Source organism: Porites lutea, chromosome 3 (assembly GCF_958299795.1).
Source record: "Porites lutea chromosome 3, jaPorLute2.1, whole genome shotgun sequence".
Lineage (NCBI taxonomy): Eukaryota > Metazoa > Cnidaria > Anthozoa > Scleractinia > Poritidae > Porites > Porites lutea.
This window is the reverse complement of record NC_133203.1, coordinates 47407220-47428487: the sequence shown is the minus strand read 5'-3', so window position 1 is coordinate 47428487 and position 21268 is coordinate 47407220. Positions and strand designations below refer to the sequence as shown.

General features: G+C 37.7%; 1 protein-coding gene across 3 annotated transcripts; it reads right to left on the bottom strand.

The window, feature by feature from the left end:
• Positions 1 to 980: 980 nt before the first annotated feature.
• LOC140931294 (uncharacterized) lies at positions 981 to 18908 on the bottom strand. 3 transcript variants are annotated; one of them, XM_073381076.1, is made up of 6 exons: positions 18750 to 18908; positions 14123 to 14243; positions 13851 to 13920; positions 9961 to 9988; positions 3767 to 4228; positions 981 to 2871 (listed from the first exon to the last, which is right to left on the bottom strand). In XM_073381076.1, exons 2-6 carry the CDS (start codon positions 14194 to 14196, stop codon positions 2600 to 2602), a joined length of 906 nt encoding a protein of 301 aa, XP_073237177.1. In that variant the 5' UTR covers positions 14197 to 14243; positions 18750 to 18908; the 3' UTR covers positions 981 to 2599. The 3 variants fall into 3 exon arrangements, with proteins under 3 accessions (XP_073237177.1, XP_073237176.1, XP_073237178.1); XM_073381075.1 differs by lacking the exon at positions 18750 to 18908 and adding an exon at positions 17847 to 17996; XM_073381077.1 differs by lacking the exon at positions 18750 to 18908 and adding an exon at positions 14374 to 14499.
• Between the last annotated feature and the right edge of the window lie 2360 nt (positions 18909 to 21268).

Here is a 21268-nt window from a genome sequence, read left to right as displayed (position 1 = left end):
TACCTATGGATATTCATACAACCACCAGCCAGCAAAGCAGGGACTAGAAACACCAACCAGAAGCAGGCAGCAAAACCAGGTTTTGACAATGGAATGGAACAGCAAAGGCGCGATTCTACCAGCAGTACCGCACAGCAGCACTATTCAAACATGCTGGGTACAGGGTTCTGTTGCCGTCCGTCGATATGGCCGACAAGAAGTTGGTGAAAAGAAGCACCTCTACCTTGCGAAACGAAAAGAAATTTTTCATGCAACGGACGAAAGGCAGAAACAACGAATATTTCTCCGAGTCTTACACAAACGGTTTTAAGCATGTAATAACTATTTGGCCCATTGTCTTGTTCCAATTGCAATACGCAATCAACATTAGCCTGTGGGAAAGGAAGAAATGAAAGTTGAGAGTTCGAGTGAGAATTGTGAGAGTTTAGAGTTCAAATCCTAAATGTAAAAACATTTTGCCTAAATGTAATAAACTCTTAAGAGCCTCAGGCCACGTGTAAACTTCATCGATGACTCAGGTAACACGTCATTAATGGTTGTGTCATGGCTGTCTGCTTCATTATGATGATGTTGCCATTTATCGTATTTATTCGAATAAGCGCCGCCCTCACTTAGCACCCACCGCCCTCGATTAAGCGCCGCTCTCAAATAAGCACCGCATTTGGGAGAAAAACTTTATAAGAGCCGCCCCCGAATAAGCGCTGTGGCTCTAATATGATCGAATAAAAAGACGTTCATTTTGTTTAAAACAGAGAATTAGAAAAGGGCGGCTTTTGACATCGAATACTTTTCAAATACTGAACCTAATTCCTTGAATTAAGTACATAAAAAGATCGACGTGTGAATCAATAGGCTCTTTGCATGACTGTGATCACGTGATCAACTTTCGGCAAACACGAAAGCAAAAAGTAGCGATTTCAACGGTCTAGAGCTGAAGAATACGCCACGCAGTGAATACTTAGATGTTAAATACACACAAGTTATCAAACGTTCTCATGCATTTATATTTCTTTCAAATTTGTACAACGCTTTCATGATTCACAAACTCTCTAACGTACGCCAACAGTTTTAAATACAATATTTAAACCTGATAATATTAGTATATACAACAGGAAAAAGGTCTGGAAAACGGACCTAGTTATAAATTTCTTTGTCTGACGATTCTACAAAATTATGATTGATACGTCAGAGCGTGGCTTTTTTCTACGGCACAGTTCTGTTGCTGGTCCTTGTAGTCTATAAATTTAAGTATGCACTTGCTATGGTCGTTTGAACATCTAGCAATACACTTGACCAAACCTGTTATTTAGTCCCAACCTATTAAGTTAATACTGACAAGCTACATTGTAGCTACTTACAATAGACGCACGCACCTAGCTAACACACATGCTGTGTACAATATGGTTTGCTTTGTGTTTACTCCTACAATATTATCAATACGATTTTAAATGCTAAACTGCTAAACGCAATTAACACTGACATTTGCGCCTAAGGAAGAATTCAGTGAAACAGCCCATTCCCGCTGGACAATTAAATACATTTTAGTTCAGTCCTATTTAACTAAAATATGAAGTGCAAATTATTATTGCAGATAATCAGCGCATTCTGAAGAGGGAGCGGCCAGTGTTTTGCTTTCGCTTCATCTAAGGAGGGCCTGAAACTGATTGGGCGTTGAAATTAATTTGAATGAACACAAACGTGATTTGCTACATGCGGTTGCGCGAGTTTGGAGCCAACTGAATGAATTTGTTTTCAACAGTTCTGGTTGATTTATTGCAGGAGTATTAGTTGAGGTTTTCCGGACTATAACTCTATCGATTTTTATAATCCGCAACCGAAAAGAGTTCTTAAAGTCAGCGAATACATGATTGACCTCAAGTACCACAACGGCGTGTTTTGAATTATAGGAGCTGAGACAAGGCTGTTTCTCTCTCCTTTTTTTCATGTACAAGACCGTAGTAAGGAAACTAAAAATGTTCATGTATAGCATAGTGCTAAAAAGGGAGACGGAAATGCCCATAGTCGCTCAAAAATTTGATTAAATAAGAAAAGAAGGGAGCACTTCTTCCAAACGATTGATATAACAGAGTAGTAAAAGGGCAAATGAAACAGTTTTTTACGCCTGCTTACTATCATAAATGAGTATTTGATCTAGTTCTGGTCTCAACTAGAGTTAAAAACGCTTAGCTGCAAGTAACAACTACATAATTTTGATTTTATTTAAACTGTGTTCAAACTTTCTTTTGTTTGCTGTCAATCATATATGGATTTGACAGGAAGTCATTGCAAAGACACCAGGAATATCTGTCTCTTTCTCTGTCGCTGAGTGGCTAATTTCCGATAATAAAAAGCAGCTCACTTCCTGGTGAATTGGCTTCTAGTCTGTTGAAGAGAGATTTCCATGTTTGTAAAACTCCAGACTATAACTGTAAGATTCGCTTATTAGCGGAGGTAACAATGTCTGGTAACTAACGACCCTACACGGGACAAAACGACGAGTTTAAATCCTGCGCTCTAAAGCTACGAACGATGTGTCTTGTACGATCACGTTACGCGATATAAGTCTCTCACCATCGACGGTTTCAAGGCTTGTTTTCGGCTACCACATTGTCAAACTGATCTCGCCATACTGTGAATCCCAACGATAGTATGCACGGACCACGCCTTTGCTAATCTGTAGCTGGCACTGCCATCTTCCACGGTGGTTCAAAGCACTCGTGACATACGTAAAAGTTTCTGATTCGAGGCGATTCTCTTCTCGGAACTTGTAAATTTTATGGCCGATTTCGTTTGGAAGGAATGTTGTACGCCTACCATGCTTGCAGCGAAGGCGATAGAACAGTGTAACGGAGTCATTGTTAACCCAATCGCCTTCAAAACAAAAAAAAAGGGAAACAAAGAGATTACTCACAAATATCGTCAGTATAGGATTCTGGAAAGCTACCCACCTAGCCCTTCCCTGATCCAAGTTTACCACAAACTTCTCACTTAGGACAAAAGCTTTTTTTTAGAAGGGGGGGGGGGGGGGGTGGTGGGTAGTTTGCCAGAATCTTATGATGATTTAAATATATTCTTCAAAGTACAGACTTAGCTACAGAGCGTTTTCATATGACGTGACGTCCGCCATTATTGGTCTACCACAACATTATGTTGGTGTTCCAAACCAATCTTCTCAGAGGTTAACTTTTTTTCTCATGTAAAAACTTTCTTTTGTTTCATTAAATTTCTCTTTAGCCTCGTAACCAAGTACTCTGCGAGCAGGGAGAGGCTACATTTTCTTGGTATGTAGCCTCTGCTCGCAGGGTAGTACCCAAGAGGGGTCAAGTCTAACGAGCTTTCTTTAGCAATTTCAGCACTGAAGCGCACGTACCAAATCCGCGGTATGGCCAGTACGTTACGCATGCACACAACCATATCAGCCCGGGAGTAGCAGCCATGGATAGCTGGGGCTATTCGTCTCCGGGCCGGCGCGTCCCACAAGTAGGATATTGGCTTGATGGTGTGTGCGTGTGTGGGAGTGGGGAGATGGGGGTTAAATCCATACTTGTCCCGTTTGGGTTTTAAACTGTTTGATGCCCACTTTCCAGCCTTTCCAAATCACTTTTTATGAAATGACAATATCAGCTAGAAAAACCTGGAAAAACCTAGAAAAGCCAAACAGTATTGATGACATCGCTGCAGTTGCACCTTCGTCGCCGTCGTGACATCTTAAACTCTTTGTTCTATGACTTAAAGATTTTAAAAGTGGCGAGAGAAAGTCACTTACCACCAACATGAAGAATATACGTCACAGGTGCTACAACTTTCACGTGGAATTCCCCGTCTGCAGAAGTAACGTCCTGAAATCCAAACATGTTCCTTTCGGAGGTCCAGTGGCCAGAGGTAACAAAAATCACCTGGGTTGGGACATTGTATTCGCAATTGCATACCCGAAGGATACGATCCGTGCCAGGAGGTCCCTGTTTCCCGGGGTTCCCGGGTTCCCCTTTGGCTCCAGGGGGGCCAGAAGGACCCGACGGGCCTCTCATTCCTCTTGGGCCTTCTTTTCCTCTCCAACCGGGGGTTCCGTTGGTACCATTGGTCCCCGGTTGTCCGGGGCTTCCCTTCCTCCCTCGTCGTCCAGGTAATCCAGGATCACCTTTTTCACCTTTAGCGCCTGGAATTCCGTTGAGTCCATTTCTTCCTGGAGGTCCACTTGGTCCCTGAGGGCCCGTATGCCCTGGGATTCCTGCAATGTAGTCGATAAGATATAAGAAAATCTCGTGACCTAATGCATTTGTTCTGTTTGTTTGTGTGTACGTTTCTTTGTTTTTCACTGTGCCCTCGCATAGAAACTTTAATGCATATTAATAGAGTAGTAGCATTGATGTCACGATGACGTCACATATTATCATTTATCCGCCATCTTGAATCTGCCACTTTGAATTAATTAAATCTATTCCGTTTTGCTTAAAGCCCGTATAAATCCAGGTAATCGTGACAAAGAATTTGATCTGTGTTTTATTAGAGGATGCTTAAGAAGAAGAAAAATAATAATAACAATAATGAAGTTAGCCAGTAGTGAATGAAATTACAACCAACATCCGCCTTTTGTTGGTCATTTTGAATTCACGTAATTTCTTAAAATAGTCACTAAAAATCCTGGATTACATTAACCGTGATGAAAAATGACAAAATGATGTTAAATTAATTGGCATATAATAATAATAATAATAAAAATAATAATAATAATGATAATAATAATGATAATGATAATAATAATTCAATAGGTTTTTTCAGAAGCAAATTTTGCAAAACATGGCTGCCAAAGCTCAGTTGCCACGGTAACTTAATGTCGACGTACGCGTCACAACGATAAATCTTGGCGGTCATAACTTGAACGGCTTCGAAGTTAAATTCCACTTTAAAGTTTTTCTTTTTGGGGTGGGGAGGGGGGGGGGGGCTAAAAGGCCCCACCCGGTCTGAATGGGGTTAACGCAATACATTGGCGCCACTCCGTTGTTTCGTCTCTTTTTTCTCCTGTGAGCTTGTTGTTTGAGAGACAGAGATTATTTCGAAGATGTCGACTGCCATTAGTGTATTAATCTTAATCCATACGCTTTCAGTAAAAAAAAGTTATAGCAATATCCTTTCACACAAACGGGTGAACAAAAATTATAGCATTTAGATGAAATTTATTTATACTTTAATTATAAAAAGTTATCTTTCAATGTAGGATTGTCCGACGTCATCAAGTCAAATGGGTGAGTAACTGGAGTCTAAAAATGCTATTTGAATAAATAAACCTTAAAAGGATTTTTTGTTGAGTTTCAGCTCTTGAGATCTCTAGATAAAATCATATGGTGTGACTATTCGAAATGCTTACACCGGCGATACCACTGGAGCTCTAGTATCGTGTAAAATGAAACTAAGCGCTTCCCTTGATTTCTGCCTTAGTCAGTACCGTATGAGTAAAAAGATAGATTAAAAGTAAATGACTCCACGTTAGTAGCTGATAGTATTAAGAAGTCATAAAGGATTTCAATCCTTTAGTACTCGAAGACCACTGCCTTATGAACCTTCTGGCGAGGAGGGAACAAAAATAACTTTATGCAAACATATCATTCAAAACTGTCTTGGTAGTTGTACCTTAACTGGCTAACACTAATGCCACCTTGTACAGCCGCAATATGAATGGTCACGCTTCAGGATTTCAAAGTTAAGAGCCGCAAAATAAACTCAGCACGGCACCTTTACAACTGAAGTGGACATGCATTATTAGGAATAGCCCAGATTTCATTTGGTCATGAATGAAGTCACTTTACGCGGCGCAATACCAAATAGAAGTTCTTTTTTTTGGTTTCCATCCGCCGGAATAATGACATTTTCTTTTACAAACGCATCCAACAAATGAAAAAAGCCATGATGAAAACGCATCAATAAAAAGGAGATACGATGGCGAGTAATAAGGAGCCTGGAAAACCACCCACCCTTCATTCTCCCAGTTCTATCTTTCTCATTTCGCCTTGTACGTTTTTACACTTTTTACCATCCAAGCATGAGAATACATCTGTACTATTCATTTCTATTATAACCAGTGGTAATTATTCTCTCTTTTCTATTCATAGCAGTATTGATTCTTGATTCTCTATTTAACGGGAAGTTTTTTAATTTTTTTTCCAACTGAAAGATACTTTACAGAGGCCTTTCATGGGTCACCTTTTGCGATATGTTAGTTTGCAGAAACAAAATCTTTATTGAACACGTGGACTGACAGGATTGATTATGCGTAGATAAGAAAAGACAAATTTACAAGCCTTCGGCTCTAAAAGCTGTTTCGTAAAGATTCGTAACAATGGGAAAATGTCGTTCTCTTTGGTTACAAAAGTGTGACGGGAGATCTTTTAACTGTAAATGTTCTGTTGAAAAGAAAGAAATCATAGAAGATAAAGTTGAAAGAAATTGTGTTTGTATGCATCAGTAAATCAAACTTAACATGTAGTAAAATATTGGCACATTGATTTCACGTGCGTATAATGTGTTTCGCCTGAAGCTAGCGACCTCTTGGCTCTCTACCTTAAAAGAGGGTGTCATAGTTGCTATGGTAACATTAATTGCTTACTCGCCCTGGCCTAATTCACGCTCCAAAGCTCCTCATTATTAGCAATATTCAACTTATTTTCGTTCTAAATGTTGTTGGCTTTTTGAAAAAGGTCCTTGACTGTGATTGGTAGTGAATCGAGGGGCTGAACTTTAAACAAGTCAACAAGTAAACTAACGTTGAACAAGTCAGTACTAAATGAAATAACAGGACCCTGTTGAGTTTTTGTGAAATTTGTCATTCTCTTAAATTATTTACAATTTCATTAATTGAATTTAGCTGCAGGTGACCGTGATGTGGGAATAAATTGCAATTGGAGAAAAGACGTTTATTAAATAAAGCAAAACAAGAATCGTTTTTGTATCCTATACCTCAAATGCAAAAAATGTTCCAACGGGCGCCCAAAAATTCGTCCGAAAAATTTTACGCCCGAACATCTTACCTTCGGAAAAATTAGTCGGTAAATAAAGAAATGACGGCAAGGTTAAGTATCTATAGACGGAACCAAAACCTTCAAACCGCCTAAAGCCATTAGTTTAACCATTAATTTTAAGCTTTAAAGGATATGCAACTACAGTTGTCTTTTAAGTAGGCGTTGTTGTGTCACTTTGCTTTGTTCTGGTAGGTTGTTCTATCGTGTTGGATTCAACCTATGCAGTCTTAGAGGATATATGTTCAATAAATTAGCAACCTTCAAATGTTGTATTTTCATAGTCTATTGACCCCGAAAGTTTCTAGAACAAACCGACCTTCAAGTTAATTGCTTTAAAATTGTGCAATCTTTTTTGTTCCAAGTTTATTCGTGGGTGAGTGGTACGTGGGTACGCGGGTAGGTAGGCTCTTAATTGGTAGTTGAATTAAGTACCCACGTCACTGCCCCTTTGAAAAAGAAAAATCGAGCCCCAGTTTGTTGACTTGATATTGCTACTTATGTCGAAAAACTGCTTACCAATATACACTTAATTGCATTTTTTAAAATTGATTGGAATATTTTTATCTAGTTTAGCAAAACTAAAGGCTTACTATTCAAACCGAAAGCAATATTTCTTCGTGTTTTCGTGGATTTATATATAAAGTCTGATTTGTGAAGGACATATGTAATATTTGACAGTTTCTTCGTTTACCTGTTAGTCATTTTTTTTGCACTTTTTTTTTGTAAACTTTTTTGTTCAGGAAATGTGGCAGTGACTTACATAAAACGGAAAGTAGGGCTGCTTATTTTACGTCAATTTAATATCTGATTCTGCTTTCATTGCATGTCATGCAAGTGATTTTGAGACGATTTGCACGAGAAAAAGGAAACGTAATAACAAACGGTATATAAATGATGACTCTGACGTATGGCTCTGAGGTTTGGAGCATCTATGATAAACATGATTATTATTCATGGGAGAATGATATGATGGAGACTCAAACACAAATTCGATTCTGTAAACAAATTCTAGGTATGAATAAACAGTTTCCAAATGTTGTATGCAGAAATGAACTTGGACGACAACTACTGAAGGAAATAACTGACGTAAATAATATTATCAAGTTTTGGATACATTTACAAAACAAACAAGTTGATCATTATGCCAAGCAATGTTTACAAATATCAAAAGATATGGCTGAGAAAAATTTGTTTTTAATTGATAACAACTCCTCAACATATATAAAGAATATGCAATTATCTCTGCGTGAAGAACTGACGTCACACCAATATAATCCAATAAGAAGTAGCGAGAAACTAAAATTCTACTCAATATTCAAAAATGACAGTCACAGAAGTGATTGCTTGTACATAATCACCAATATAAATCACAAAAAAAAACACTGAATAAATTCAGAGTTAACAACCATCGCTTACCAATTGAAACAGGCAGACATACCTTACCGAAAACTCCAGAAAATCACTCTATTCAATTGTAATCTCTACGATAGACTTCGATCTAACTTTTACAGAAACATTAGTAATAGATATCTCCTTTTCAATGATTTTGACAACAATGAAAAAACCCTCTTCATATTTAACAATGTCGATCCTTATATCTACAGACTTACAACTGCTTACATACATTCATGTATGAAATATAGACAAAAACTTGTTCTTTAATTATAGCCTTTATTTTGATTCAAGATTTATAACATAAATAAGGTAGGTAATAAATACCATGTACTCACTTGGGAATACTAAAATAAAGTTTTCATTTTCTCCAACATACATTTAATTAGTTACAGATATTTTTGGTTGAGAGAGTTCCCCACACTCACGCAATACTGGTGCCATGTGTAGAGTCAAACGTGGTGCTGTTCATTATGACGTGCACAACCATTTCTTTTAAATTTTCTGGGCAAATCGAGCTCAGTGAATCCTTAAAGATTGCTCCAATATAGTTCAGTTTAATATGCTGTAAGACTATGTTGACACTGTCCTTTAATCGACTGAATCAGTTTAAGGGGTCTTTTAAAGTGTGACCATTCAAATGAAAGCTACCGAGCAGTATTTTCCTGAGGTACTGTTTATTATGTTGTAGAGGTGGTTCTTACTTTTGAGTCAGGGTGGGTGAAATCCTAAAGTGTGGCCATTCAAATGAAAGCTACCGAGCAGAACTTTCCAGTGATGCTGTTTATCATGCTGTAAAAGGTGGGCCTCACTTTTTCGAGTCCGTGACGGTATGGAATCTTTAATCTGTGTCCCATTTCAATTTATGTTACTACTGGGGCATTGCCACAATAAAAGTATGAGCAGGTATCGTTTCTCTTACAGGAAAGAGTAATTCACACGAAATTTTTGAAGAGAGAAATTTTTTTAAGTGAATTATTGAAAGGGGAGGAAGCGAGTAGCATGTAGTTTGGTGATTTTTCTTCCTTAGAAATGGTGACAGAACTCGTTTGGAAAGTTTTCAAGTTGAACTCATTTCTTCGTAATCAATCGCCACATTAATCCATTGAATAATCTCTGTGCTGGTATGAGTACCTCTTGACAAAAACCCAGTCGGTTAAACAGTCGGTTAAACTCTTAGGGCCATTTATTAAAACGTAGTTTAGTCAGTGCTTAACAAAACCGTTTTCAAAGCCACTTTCAATTTTCCCAATGGTTTTATCTAAACACCACCTATTGTGAAACGTTTTATGAAAGCATATAGAGTAGATCAGAAAAGCATTTATCTTTTTAAAAGAACCCACTAAGGAAGAGACCTGGAGGTCCAAAGATTTTTTAAACCGGTCTTAAGTTAGACTTCGTTTAAATAACCCACTCTGAAAGTCTCCAATGTATCTTTGGATTTTATTTTTTTATTATTTAATTACGTGACAAATCTTCATAAGTAATCACTGCTTTAGCACCATTATTACTGAGAGAAGGTTTTAAACGTGCTTAATTTGATAATAAATCTTACCATTTCTACCAGGAGTGCCTGGAATTCCCTAAATGAAAAAAAAAAACGGTCATTAGAAGCAATATAATACAACTCACTGCATGAAATCATCGCTTAACGGTCACTCAGTCAATGCAAAGTCGTATATGGAAAGTATAACAAAGAATACGGCTGTGTGTCAGTGATATCTTCGTCCATTTCTGTAAGTCTTAACGTCAAACAGCTCCTATTTGACGCTCGGCTTAACCAAAGTCTTTAGTAGCAGTTTCGTTTGAGATTTCGTGCAACTGGCCACAAGTTATGCCAAGAAAAGTTTCCGTTATTTTTTAAGCACATCATTAAGGTTATTTTGAAAAGAATAAGTAAGCTCAAATGTTTAAGGACTGAGCATTGAGCATTATACATACTGAATGCAATCATATTCACTACACTGCCATTACATGCTACTGCACTGTCATCGCATCATTAGTGATGTCGTAAAACGTCTTCATATGTTCTCCATGTAAGCGAAAATCATTACACCACGTTACAGTGGAAGCTTATCAGTTAATTGGTAAGCTTGAGTCACTCTCTAGTTATATCATGTTATATACAACAGTCTCAAGAGAAAGGATACTAAGATTTGTGCAGCATTTTTGCAGTTTGCACCGAGGAATAAACTGTCGTAACCACCATGAATTTCCATCGAATAACGTCTTGCCGACACAATTTAACCATGACAAATATGCATAAAACCACACTATAATTTTTCTTGTTGACAGTCTCAGAGCTCTCACATCCGAGTTTTCTCGACTCTAAGGAAAGATTCAGGCTCGAACCAAGAAAAATAAGAATATCCAGCCAGCCTCGCCTCAGAATTAGACGCCCTATCTAAAAAGAGAGGGCAGTTTTTCTAGAAGTTGGATAGAGTGGTTAAGGGGCTATGTGACGAAGATTTTGTGGTTTAAGGTCATTTCTGTGGTGATTTTATTATTTAGTGCCTTTACACTCATAAACAAAATGTTCCTGTAAAGTCATATCAAACAAATTTTGCTAGGGTGCACCAACAATGATAACTGTTTGGTGATTTTTGCTGTCATGACATTAAAACTAGGAAATTTTGGCTTAACGTTTTCAAGTTTCAATACTCGTCCATCCCTGCCATATGCCTAAATATAGTCTAATAACAAAACTAGACTATTATTTTCAGTGGAATTCGATTATGGCGAAAATTTTTTAAGCTTTTCAGGTAGCCCATTTAACCATATATAATTTATATGTTCACCAATCACATCGGGCAACATGTTAATTCGATTGCGTCTTGGCATTGAGACGCGCCCAAAATAAGCCCATGTCAAGCCAAACACTTGATGTTTGTCTGCATTTGAATACCCACTCCTGCGTTTCACATGGTAGTTGTATTGGGATGTATTGCATGTCTGTCGTTCCTACGTTGAGCATTTTCTTTTCAGCAGCTTTGCCGTGCCACGGCGTTTAGTTTGAAAAGACCACGTGCCATTTGATTTATTTCGCGAAAAGATAGCGGATTCAATCGTTTATGTGCCCATAGCAGAGCTCGCTTTTACCGTATTTTCGACGCGAGATAGTCAGGACCGCCAGTGTCGACATCATATTTCCGTTTTCAATATATCCTTACATCAGCAAAAAGTGTTTAGCATGGCCTCGATTTAAGAATCTTTGGCCCTAGCTTCGAGGCTAAAACTTACCGCCCGAAAAAGAAAAAGATCACATGTGAAGAAGCTTCGCTTTTCACATTACATCAGAGTTACACGTGATGTCACGCGTGCCTTCTTCATTTAAGTCTCACTCAATATTCCCCACAAAACAATATTCGACGTTTCTTAACAGCCATGAAGTTTTAATTTTTCATAAAATAGACTTTTTTTCTGCCTTTAGCCGTAAAATATCCTGATACACGGTACGCAGGTTAGGAACAATAAGTTAAACATTTATCCCTGTTTGTTTGTATTTTATTAAGAACCATGCTGAGAAGTGCGAACTGAACCTTGACAAGCTCCAATCCCTCCCCCATTTTTTCCCACGGGTCCGCCTCCAGCCTCTCCTCCCAAATATTCCTTTTTTATACACAATGCATCAGAATAACTCTTTTACGTTGTTTATCAAGTACAAATTGCTCTTATTCACTTAAACTTTTGAAGAATGATAAAAAGCAAGCTCTTATAAGAAAATTTACAGAATTCGTGGAAACAACACGAATAATTGAGAGCATTTTGCTCGCCGCGAAGATGTCGGTTTTCTTTGATTTCCGCCATTGGCTTGGAGCGAAGGAAGAAATCGAAGCTTGCATTTTCTTTTATTGGACGATTTATATTCCTGTTTGAAATCATGTAGTGATTGAGATTCTCAGCAGTCTTAGTTTTCGATATCTTCGAACTTGATGTTCAAATCCAGCAACCTGAATTATATTACTTCCTTCCATTAAGTTTACAACAATTAGCGGCGAGAAAACTCACGATCATAGATATTGCAAACTAGAACATATAAAAGACCACACGAACAATGCAAAAACCGCAAAACTAGGTGCGTTAGGAAGAGCGAGTTTAGAGAAAGGAGGAATAATTTTAATTTATGAATCATACTAAACAACAAACGATGGATACTCTTCTGTCGAATCAGTGAAATCGAGTTGTAAGTGAGCCGCTATCTTGCTTCATGGCGCAGTTCTTAAAACACTACCTAAGTTCTCTATCAAATAATGCTATCTTCATGTCTTTCACTAAGATTTTCATACTAGTTCCTCAGTAACAATTATCTGTATGAATCAAAGGTTTTCCATAAAGTCTTTGCCCAATTTCTTTCGATATCTAGTAATGGTAAAGGAAACCGCACGCTGTTTATAAATTCACGAGAGAGAGGTCATCAACTACCTTTTCCGCTCCGCGAGTCTGTCAATTACAACTTTACACAAAATCTCACAATCTATTCTCACGCACCTTTAGACACCTCTTTTCTATGGAATAATTTTTCCCAATTAATTACTCTAGTCCTGTTGACTAGTGTTCCAAAACATTCTTCACAAAGAAACGAAGTATCACTATGGCCTATTACGCAGTTCTCTTCCTCTCATCTTTGAGCGATCCGATCCCGTGACAGTTTTGCTCTTTAATCAAACACGAAAGACGTTTTCCTTTCAGTTATTTTTAAAATGCTACCAAGTAAACATGCTTTACAAAGACCTTCTACTTTCTGTGCCTAAATTATCACTTTCGCATTGTATTTTTTCCTTAACAAGATCGTACAAAAGCATCGAGCCGGACAGTGCTGTCCGCGAACTATCTTTGATACGAGGAACTCGTGGTGTCCACAGCTGACTTAAACATTTACCTTTTGTTTAGAACTTAAATAGCATTTATTCTCTGGTTTTAGGCACTGTCTTCTTTTGATATTGTATTAGAATGAAGATGATAAATAAGTTTTTTTATGTAACACTGACGACTTAAAGCCTTCTTTACGTTCGAAAAGGACTTGCACTTTATCGTTATAAATCCCCTCGAATGCCGCGGTGAACTTAAGCTAACTTTTCAGAGTCTGTAAACTTTGCTTGTTCGTTCGAATTTTCGAACGCACTTGGAATATTAATTTTGCTCTTCAAACTCATATGTTGCGGATAAAAGGACGAAAATAACTACCATGTCAAGAGTTTGTGTTACGCTATATTGAAAGCGTGCTATTGAGCAGTAGCGAGTTAGTTGATACATGAGGAGAACTTGAATGTTCGAGCTACGAGTGTCAACACTGTAATGAAGATCAACACAACAACTTTTTCTAACTTTGCGGGCACGAGTTCTATGCACTACTTTGCTCAAATAATGCTTCTTTGTTTACAAAGTATGAATTTTAAACAGCTACACGTTTGAATGAACGTGTAATAAAATGTTTTTTCTACTCACACAACAAGTTACGCTTTTGCAGCGTGAACGTTCAGCCTCCTGAACAGTTGAGTTGGTTGTCTGGCATAAACTAAAAGGAAAAAAATGACTTGTTAGTTGAGAAAAACAACGAAAGAAGAACGAGTTCTTTAAGCCTTCTCTGCGTTGTTCCGCTATCGCACTTTCTTTCACTCTGTGTAGCAGTTTAAGAGTCTTACAACTCCAGCTTTAGAGCGCATGAATTCTTTATTTATCAGCAACATCGTATTGTGAAAGGATGGAAATATACTTACCTTAGTGTTGGAAGTCGAGAGCACGTTGTAACCAGCAGCAAAATTATCACCACGTAGTTTGAGAATTCTGTCATGGTTGCCAGAGCAGTTGAGGTGCAACGCAAAGCGAACACGGTCTCGTCTGAAATTAATTCAGAATTCAGGTTGTAGCTTGTTGTAGCTCATCACCTTATTACCGTAATAAATCCACTTCAAAAATCAACGGCGCATAACCAAACCGCCGATAAACAAGTAAGCCCGGGAAACAATACCGAATTCAATTTCTAACACATTGTGTTCACCACAATAAAAAATGGTTCGTTCAATTAGAACTGGCCCTCCAAGATGACCTTGAACAAGGATGCATCGAATTATTCTCTTGTACAAATTATCTTGCAGCTAATATCACAAGGAACTAAAAAAAAAACATATGTTGGCGCAGCTCAGGGACTCGCGAATTTGGCATTCAGAAGTATAAATTGCGTACATGCCTAAAGATGGCTGTCCAATATGACTAAAACGTTTGCTAATTGCCAGAGATGCTTGTTTTTTATTTCTCATGGACTATGAAACGATTAGAAGCAATAAAAGCTATAACTGACACTTATATCTGTGTAATCCGGGGGTGAATTTGCATAGTAATTATTTTCGTACACTCGAACAGAAAACTATGACTTGCGGGTTTTCGTGAATCTCAGCTGTAATTCACACATACGTGTGAAAACGTACTTATCAGATTCATGTGGTTGATAAGTTCTAATGAATACCTCTTGAATTAGAATGTACTAATCCGATTTAGTTACTTGGGTACATTTCGGCACATCGTGGAAATCACTTAAGCCATATCATACACCCGTTTCTAAGTTGTACCCCACACTGTTCTACAAGGTAAATAAACAAAAATTCCGAGCAAACACGCGCGCGTCCCTTTTAATTTCACTTGCTGCTTTACGAGTTGTTCTAGAGCAAACGACAAAAGAGGGGAAGCTACAAACTTGTGAATAAAAGACGATTTTTCCGGTATAAAGTCACGTAATTGGACACTGATAATGGCCAGTGGTGGAATTGGTTAACCATATGAGCACAAAACACTTCAGAACTTTTGGTAAGTGTTGATTATGACTTGGATTAAAATTTGAAAGTAACATGTACAAAGCTTGAACAATGTGGAAGGGCTTTCTGGTATATGCGAATGTTATAGTCTCTAGAAGAAAAAGGAACATGACATTACATGACATGACATCGAAAGCTCTTTCCTCTGGTGTTGATCATACGTTGTTCAACTTGTCGCCAGTACCATCAACAATATAACTACACGTTTCTTGTGTTGTTCAAACCGACATAGACAAATGGTAACTCTAACTCAGTATTCAATGCCGTTTCTTTATAGTATCGTAATGGAGTTTTTACATCTCATCAGTGTAATGATAAAGACAGCCCATATACTAAGGGTATGTCAGAGTGTATTCGAGTCTGTTTCATTAAATGGATCCAAACTTACTCACTTTCCGTTCACACGAGAACTCAGTCTCCAAAGCCTCGGATGCATGTCAGTCCTCGTATAAACGTAAGTTCATATGCCTTTGCAAAATTACGCGGACAAGTGTGGACCAGAGAGCCTCAGTCATACAACTGATGTGGAAATACGTGGAGCGTCAACTTACTACATATTTTTCAAAAGTGCGTTATTCTTACATACGGGGCTGTACCTTTTTAGTCTCATACAAAAAACGTTGGTGTCCAATAATTTAGAAATTATGTATTTTTATATGCTCCGGATTGGCCTTTAATTTGTCGTAAATTTTCTTCTCTTCCTACTGAAATCAATAAAGTAAATAGAGCCGTTTTCTCCCGTGGACAGCAACACTGCAAATGTGCTGGAACAAAAGAAAGTTTTTACGAAACAAAAAGGTTTAACTCCCTCAGGACTGGTTTGGACACCACCAACATATATAGCCGCAGCCGTTTCATTGTTTTGGGACACCAATAGCAACAACGACAGCCACGACTACGAAAACGTCACAAAAAAAAGAAGTCGCCCTGCTTCAAGCTTAAACGTGAAATTAGGTATTTTCACGTCCAAGAGCCGATTACTTGCACGCCGTAGTCGTGCAGTGAAAGCGAAGAAATGTACAAAAAAGCGTGATGCACGTGCAGAGTTGTTGTTTGTCTCATAAAACCCTGTTGTGTTTAACGTTCTCGTTTCCGACGTAGTCATGGTAGCTTACCAGTCATTTTAAAAGAGTCAGTGAAGAGAGAATTATAAACTGATTCGAGACCCATTGAAGTCCGGCTAGAAAATATTCGTTACCAAACAGCATACGTGAATACGTGGGTACAGAAGACGAAGATTCAAAAAGCGACGCGTGTGGGGACGAGAATTTTTGAAAGGGTGACACATATACTCGGCCACCTATAGATTTTTCATAAAAGATCCGACGGCTGGCTGAATTTGAATCTGTGAAATGTCGGGGTTTTTTTTCCATCCTTCAGTTCCTGAAAGGCTAAAAAAATTCGCCAAAATATCCCCATTTTCTCCAGATGACAAGAGAAATGTATTGACCTGAAAAGTGGCTGAAATGGAATGAAAATCAACTAAAGCCACGCCTCCGTTCTATGAGCCAATCAAATCGCTTCCTGTCAGCTGTCATTATTCATTTTGGACAGGTTCACGTTTCTTTCCAAGGTCATTCGAAATTCGCTTCCCAAGTAGAATATGTTGACAAACTTCACATGCAACAGTATATTCAATGCCATTTTTTCGAGAATTGCTATAGGTTTAATTCCTGTTCTTGTGCGACCCTTAACGGTAAATAACACATTTTTTTTTTTTGGCATAATCTTCGTAAACATAGGACCGTCGGCGTTTTTCTATGGACTGCCTATTAAAACATGACGGACCCTTTTTATTTAATACAGTTTCTGGAATCTGACTTCCAATCTGTCTAACTAGTCGAAACCAGAAAAGAGTAAACAGTAGTATAGGGATGTAAGCGAAAAAGACTGGTTTAACTCAAAATTACGCACAAGCATTTCGGATTAGTTTCGGCTTTATTTCAAAAGACAATTACTAAAGCACAGCACTGGCAACGTTTTCGTGTAACGATGCATTACCCCGACGAGCCTAAACGACTATTTATATTGCTTAAAAGTCAAACAAGAGAGCAATTTTTCAAAATAGAAATATCTTGCATTGTTAAGGAATTCAGAACTTGAATGTCGTCATTCCGATCTGGAAAGCGCACCAATCCAAATTTGCAAGCACCTGCACGAACTGCGGGAGATCTACTGGCTGTCTTGCCAGTCGGGGATAGCGCTAATGAACAAAACTTAATGGACACCGGTGGTCTGGTTTTCTACGATCGTTTGTTTTTAATAAATGCATGCCAATTCATTTCTCTGGTAAGCATGAAGCAGTAATATTACTAATAGATAAGCTTACGTTAAATTGGAGAAGCGAAGATGGTATCATAGCAACATAAGTAGATCACATTTTTAAGAGCTGAGTTTTGAACTCACTGAGCTCATTTAGTGATATCACCCAAGGTGAAACCTTTGAAATAAGCGTTTTTCCACGATACAAGCTTAAAGTAAAAGCGTGCTTTGGTGCAATAAGCTGAATTGCATGTTATCGCTTTTCCCTCGCGCAGTTATAACCAGAAATCTGCAAAGTCTCTTTTGAACGTGCTCTACTTCAAAGACATTTATACAAAGACGATGAGTTTAAAAATCAGCTTCTACTTACTAACAATGACAACGAGTTGGCCTTTCAAGCTTCTGCAAAGATGCTTTCATCCAGAAGATTTTAAAACGGTTTAGTATCAGTTCATAACGCAATGGCCAAACGTAAGCTTCGAGCATTTTGCGTTTTGAATATTCCAACACAGTGTCATGTGATCACGATTTTGATTGACTGCGTGATCTAATGGTTTCTCTAAATGGCTTTTAAAAATTCACCTGTATCAATATTACAAAGTGGCTGCGTTTTTAATGGATGGAGAGTGTTTTAGACTGTATGCTAAATGAACATAAATTGTTAAATCGCTGACACTTTCTTTGATGTCAGTTGGCAAAAACGATGTTTGAATTATGAATTTGTGTTTCGAGGATTAATAAACTTAATTTGTAGGCGTCTAAGAATTTTTGTTCAGAAGATTGTTGGAAGATTGGCATACAAGCATACACTGTGAGCTAACAAATAAACCTGGAAGCTAAATGAATTCTCACAACTGCTCAACTCTCGCCCAATCAAAAATTGGCACCCAATCGTCATTCTGCCAGACAATAGTTTTCACGACAAAAAAAGAACAACAAAAACAACCATGTTTTTATTTCGTGGTTGCAATGATATCGCAGCCATATAAGTTTCTTTTCACGTGTATAAAAACCTCCAACGAAATAATTGTTTTGCCTGTAAAATCACTTTAGTCAAGGACTGTATTCCGTTTGGTTTCTTAATTAATCTGTTTATCATAGGGTTTTACTCTCCGGCCATCCTAAAATAAAAAGTTACAAGAAAGGCTATGATCGGGGATCGCAATTTTATAGTTGCGAAATCTTATGTTGACAACGCGTACCCAGCGTGTTTAGCATATCTTGATTATAGCTTCAAGACGCCAAAGCAAAACCACACAACAATGAAAGTTACCTTATCAGAATACGGAATGCGTCTTTGGGATATTACAAAGTGAAGACGACCATGTGCTGCTCAGTTTGTAGAAAGTGAAAACCTTTCAACAGCAGCAGATAAGAATTTAATTATCTTTGTGTAGTTCAATATAGCGAGCGTGCGAGCCAGATAAAATGGCGCCTCCTGGGGCAGCACTTTTTGAAAACAAATCGTGCAGAAGTGCGTAACACTTTGCATAAATTTTTTATAATTAAGTGGTCTCTTATCATTCGTTTTATTAATTTAGTTTCTTGATAAACATACTAGCGAGCACGTAGCAAACTTAAGTATGAAATCGAACTTTTAAAGTGGGTATCAAAAGTTTCAAAATAGATTTCGAATATAGTCTCGTTAATTTTATTGGGCTACGCATAATTGATTTTGGGTATTCGCTTTTCTCCTTTTTACTTGGACTACGTGATGGTAAACAGTTTTTTATTTTGTTTCAATTATTATCATTTCCTTACTTTTAAATCTCTTTTTAATATTGCCAAGACACGATTTTAATTTCTCGGCTTGGGTATCTTTTGTTTGGATTCAAAAACAATGTTTAAAAGTGAGAGAAACTTTGTCCTTTTTGCTTGTTTTCACAATATTTCCTGTTTTTATTTATAATGTCCGTCCAAACATTCGATATCTTAGTGTTTGTATCAATTTGCAACACAGTTTGGTTGGATATAAATGTAAAATTGTTTCCTGTTAGTTTTTAATCTCACCGGGGTGGTCTTGTACAAAACGGCGATTTTACTGACGTAACTCATATGTGGTGGGTTACATTTATTGCTAAACTATCGAAAATCCTGCGATGGCCTACTATAATTTTCATCTGCAAAGAGCCCCGTATTTAAATATTGCACTTAACTAGTCCAAAGAGATTTTGTTTTCCAAAAACAAAAAACCTTTAGGTTTGACTGACAAAGATATCTGATTAAGTGGTTTGAAATAATGAGGAATAAAAGGAATCTCATGTGGAACATTAACCTATCAGAACTCTTACAGTAAATGGATCAATTTGTTCAAAGAACAGCTTTATTTGAATTACTAACCCGGTCGGGCAACACTAAGACGATACTAAAGAGAGGTGAAATCCCGGCCAAACATGAGTCAAGGCTTGGAAAACTCCTTTGCAATCGTCAGGGGAAGGAAGGTTAAGCTTTTCCTGTCGAGCAATTAAAAACCACGCAGTTTTGAAAGACTATTCAAGGGCTGACAAGTTTGAAGGAAATTAGATCCTTTGTGATTGCGATTGCATGATGCGCGTTACCATCGAAATACCTTTTTTTCACGTAAAACTCTTTTGCGGGAAAATTTCCATTAAATTGATAAATTTCTACTTTCGTAAGTATATTTAACAAAGAAAATAATAGTTTTCAACAGTGCATATAAAGTTCAGGCGTGGAAAAGGACAAAGCGAAACGAATTCTCGATCTGAGTGATCCGTACTGCCAGATTGACCGGTTACATAGCACGTGATCAAAATCTTCCCTTATCAAATTTCTTTGCACAACAAAAACAGCCTGTGTTTTCGCAAAAACGCTGTTTTCTTAGCTTATTGTAACATTTCAGCCATAGTTCGTTTAAAACTTTGCGCAATTTTCTGCGAGCATGTCCCAGTTTCACTGTATAAAACTAAACACGCCATCAATGTATCGAAGCTGTTACAAGCCGTACTGTACATTTCATTAGCAAAAACGAAGCCCATGAGATTGTCAGCACTTTGACCGTTTTCACAATCTCGATGAACGTTGGAGTGATTTGACCTTGCTCTACACCTAAGATCTTCAAACGATATAGATGTCATCTAGTACGGGCGCCACAGCGTGAAATGAAAAGGATTATACTCATATTAGAAAGTCTACTGAAACTGATTATGTACCAAGACATCAAGAAACTGGTTCAGAGTGTTCCTGGATGAAGAAGTCGAACTTCTCATGTGACGAATCAAACTTGGCGAGTTACATGAAAATTAGCGGCTTTTCAGGTAAGTTCATGAAAAGTTCGACGTCTAGCTCAGTTAATTAAGTTCGTATCAGAAATACTTGTGAAGGCAAAACCACAACGACAAACCAGTGAGGGTCAGCTGGATCTTTAGTAGACCTTGATCAGTAAAATCTTAAACACCAAATTTTAAAATTAACACAGTAAACTGATCCTTACGGCAGGACATAGTTATTAGAGGAGACTGGTTATGAAAAGCGGCAAACATCAATGATAAAAACAACAGTGCTGCAGTTTATGTTGGAAGCACCCTGAAAGTGCACAATCCTTTGTTTTCTGTTGGCAAATTGTTACGGAATAAATTAATGCAACGTTTTTATTGGTCAATACAATCAAAATGATAGGAATTCTTTTGAGCGTTGTGCACTTTCAGGTCCACAAAAACATATAACAAAGGAGTCTGACGGGTTTCATAACCATTCCACTCAATTAACTATGGGCAGGAAGAGTGATAGAAAAATATAGAAAGAAAACCGCAAAAATAAAGTGGTGAATTATAT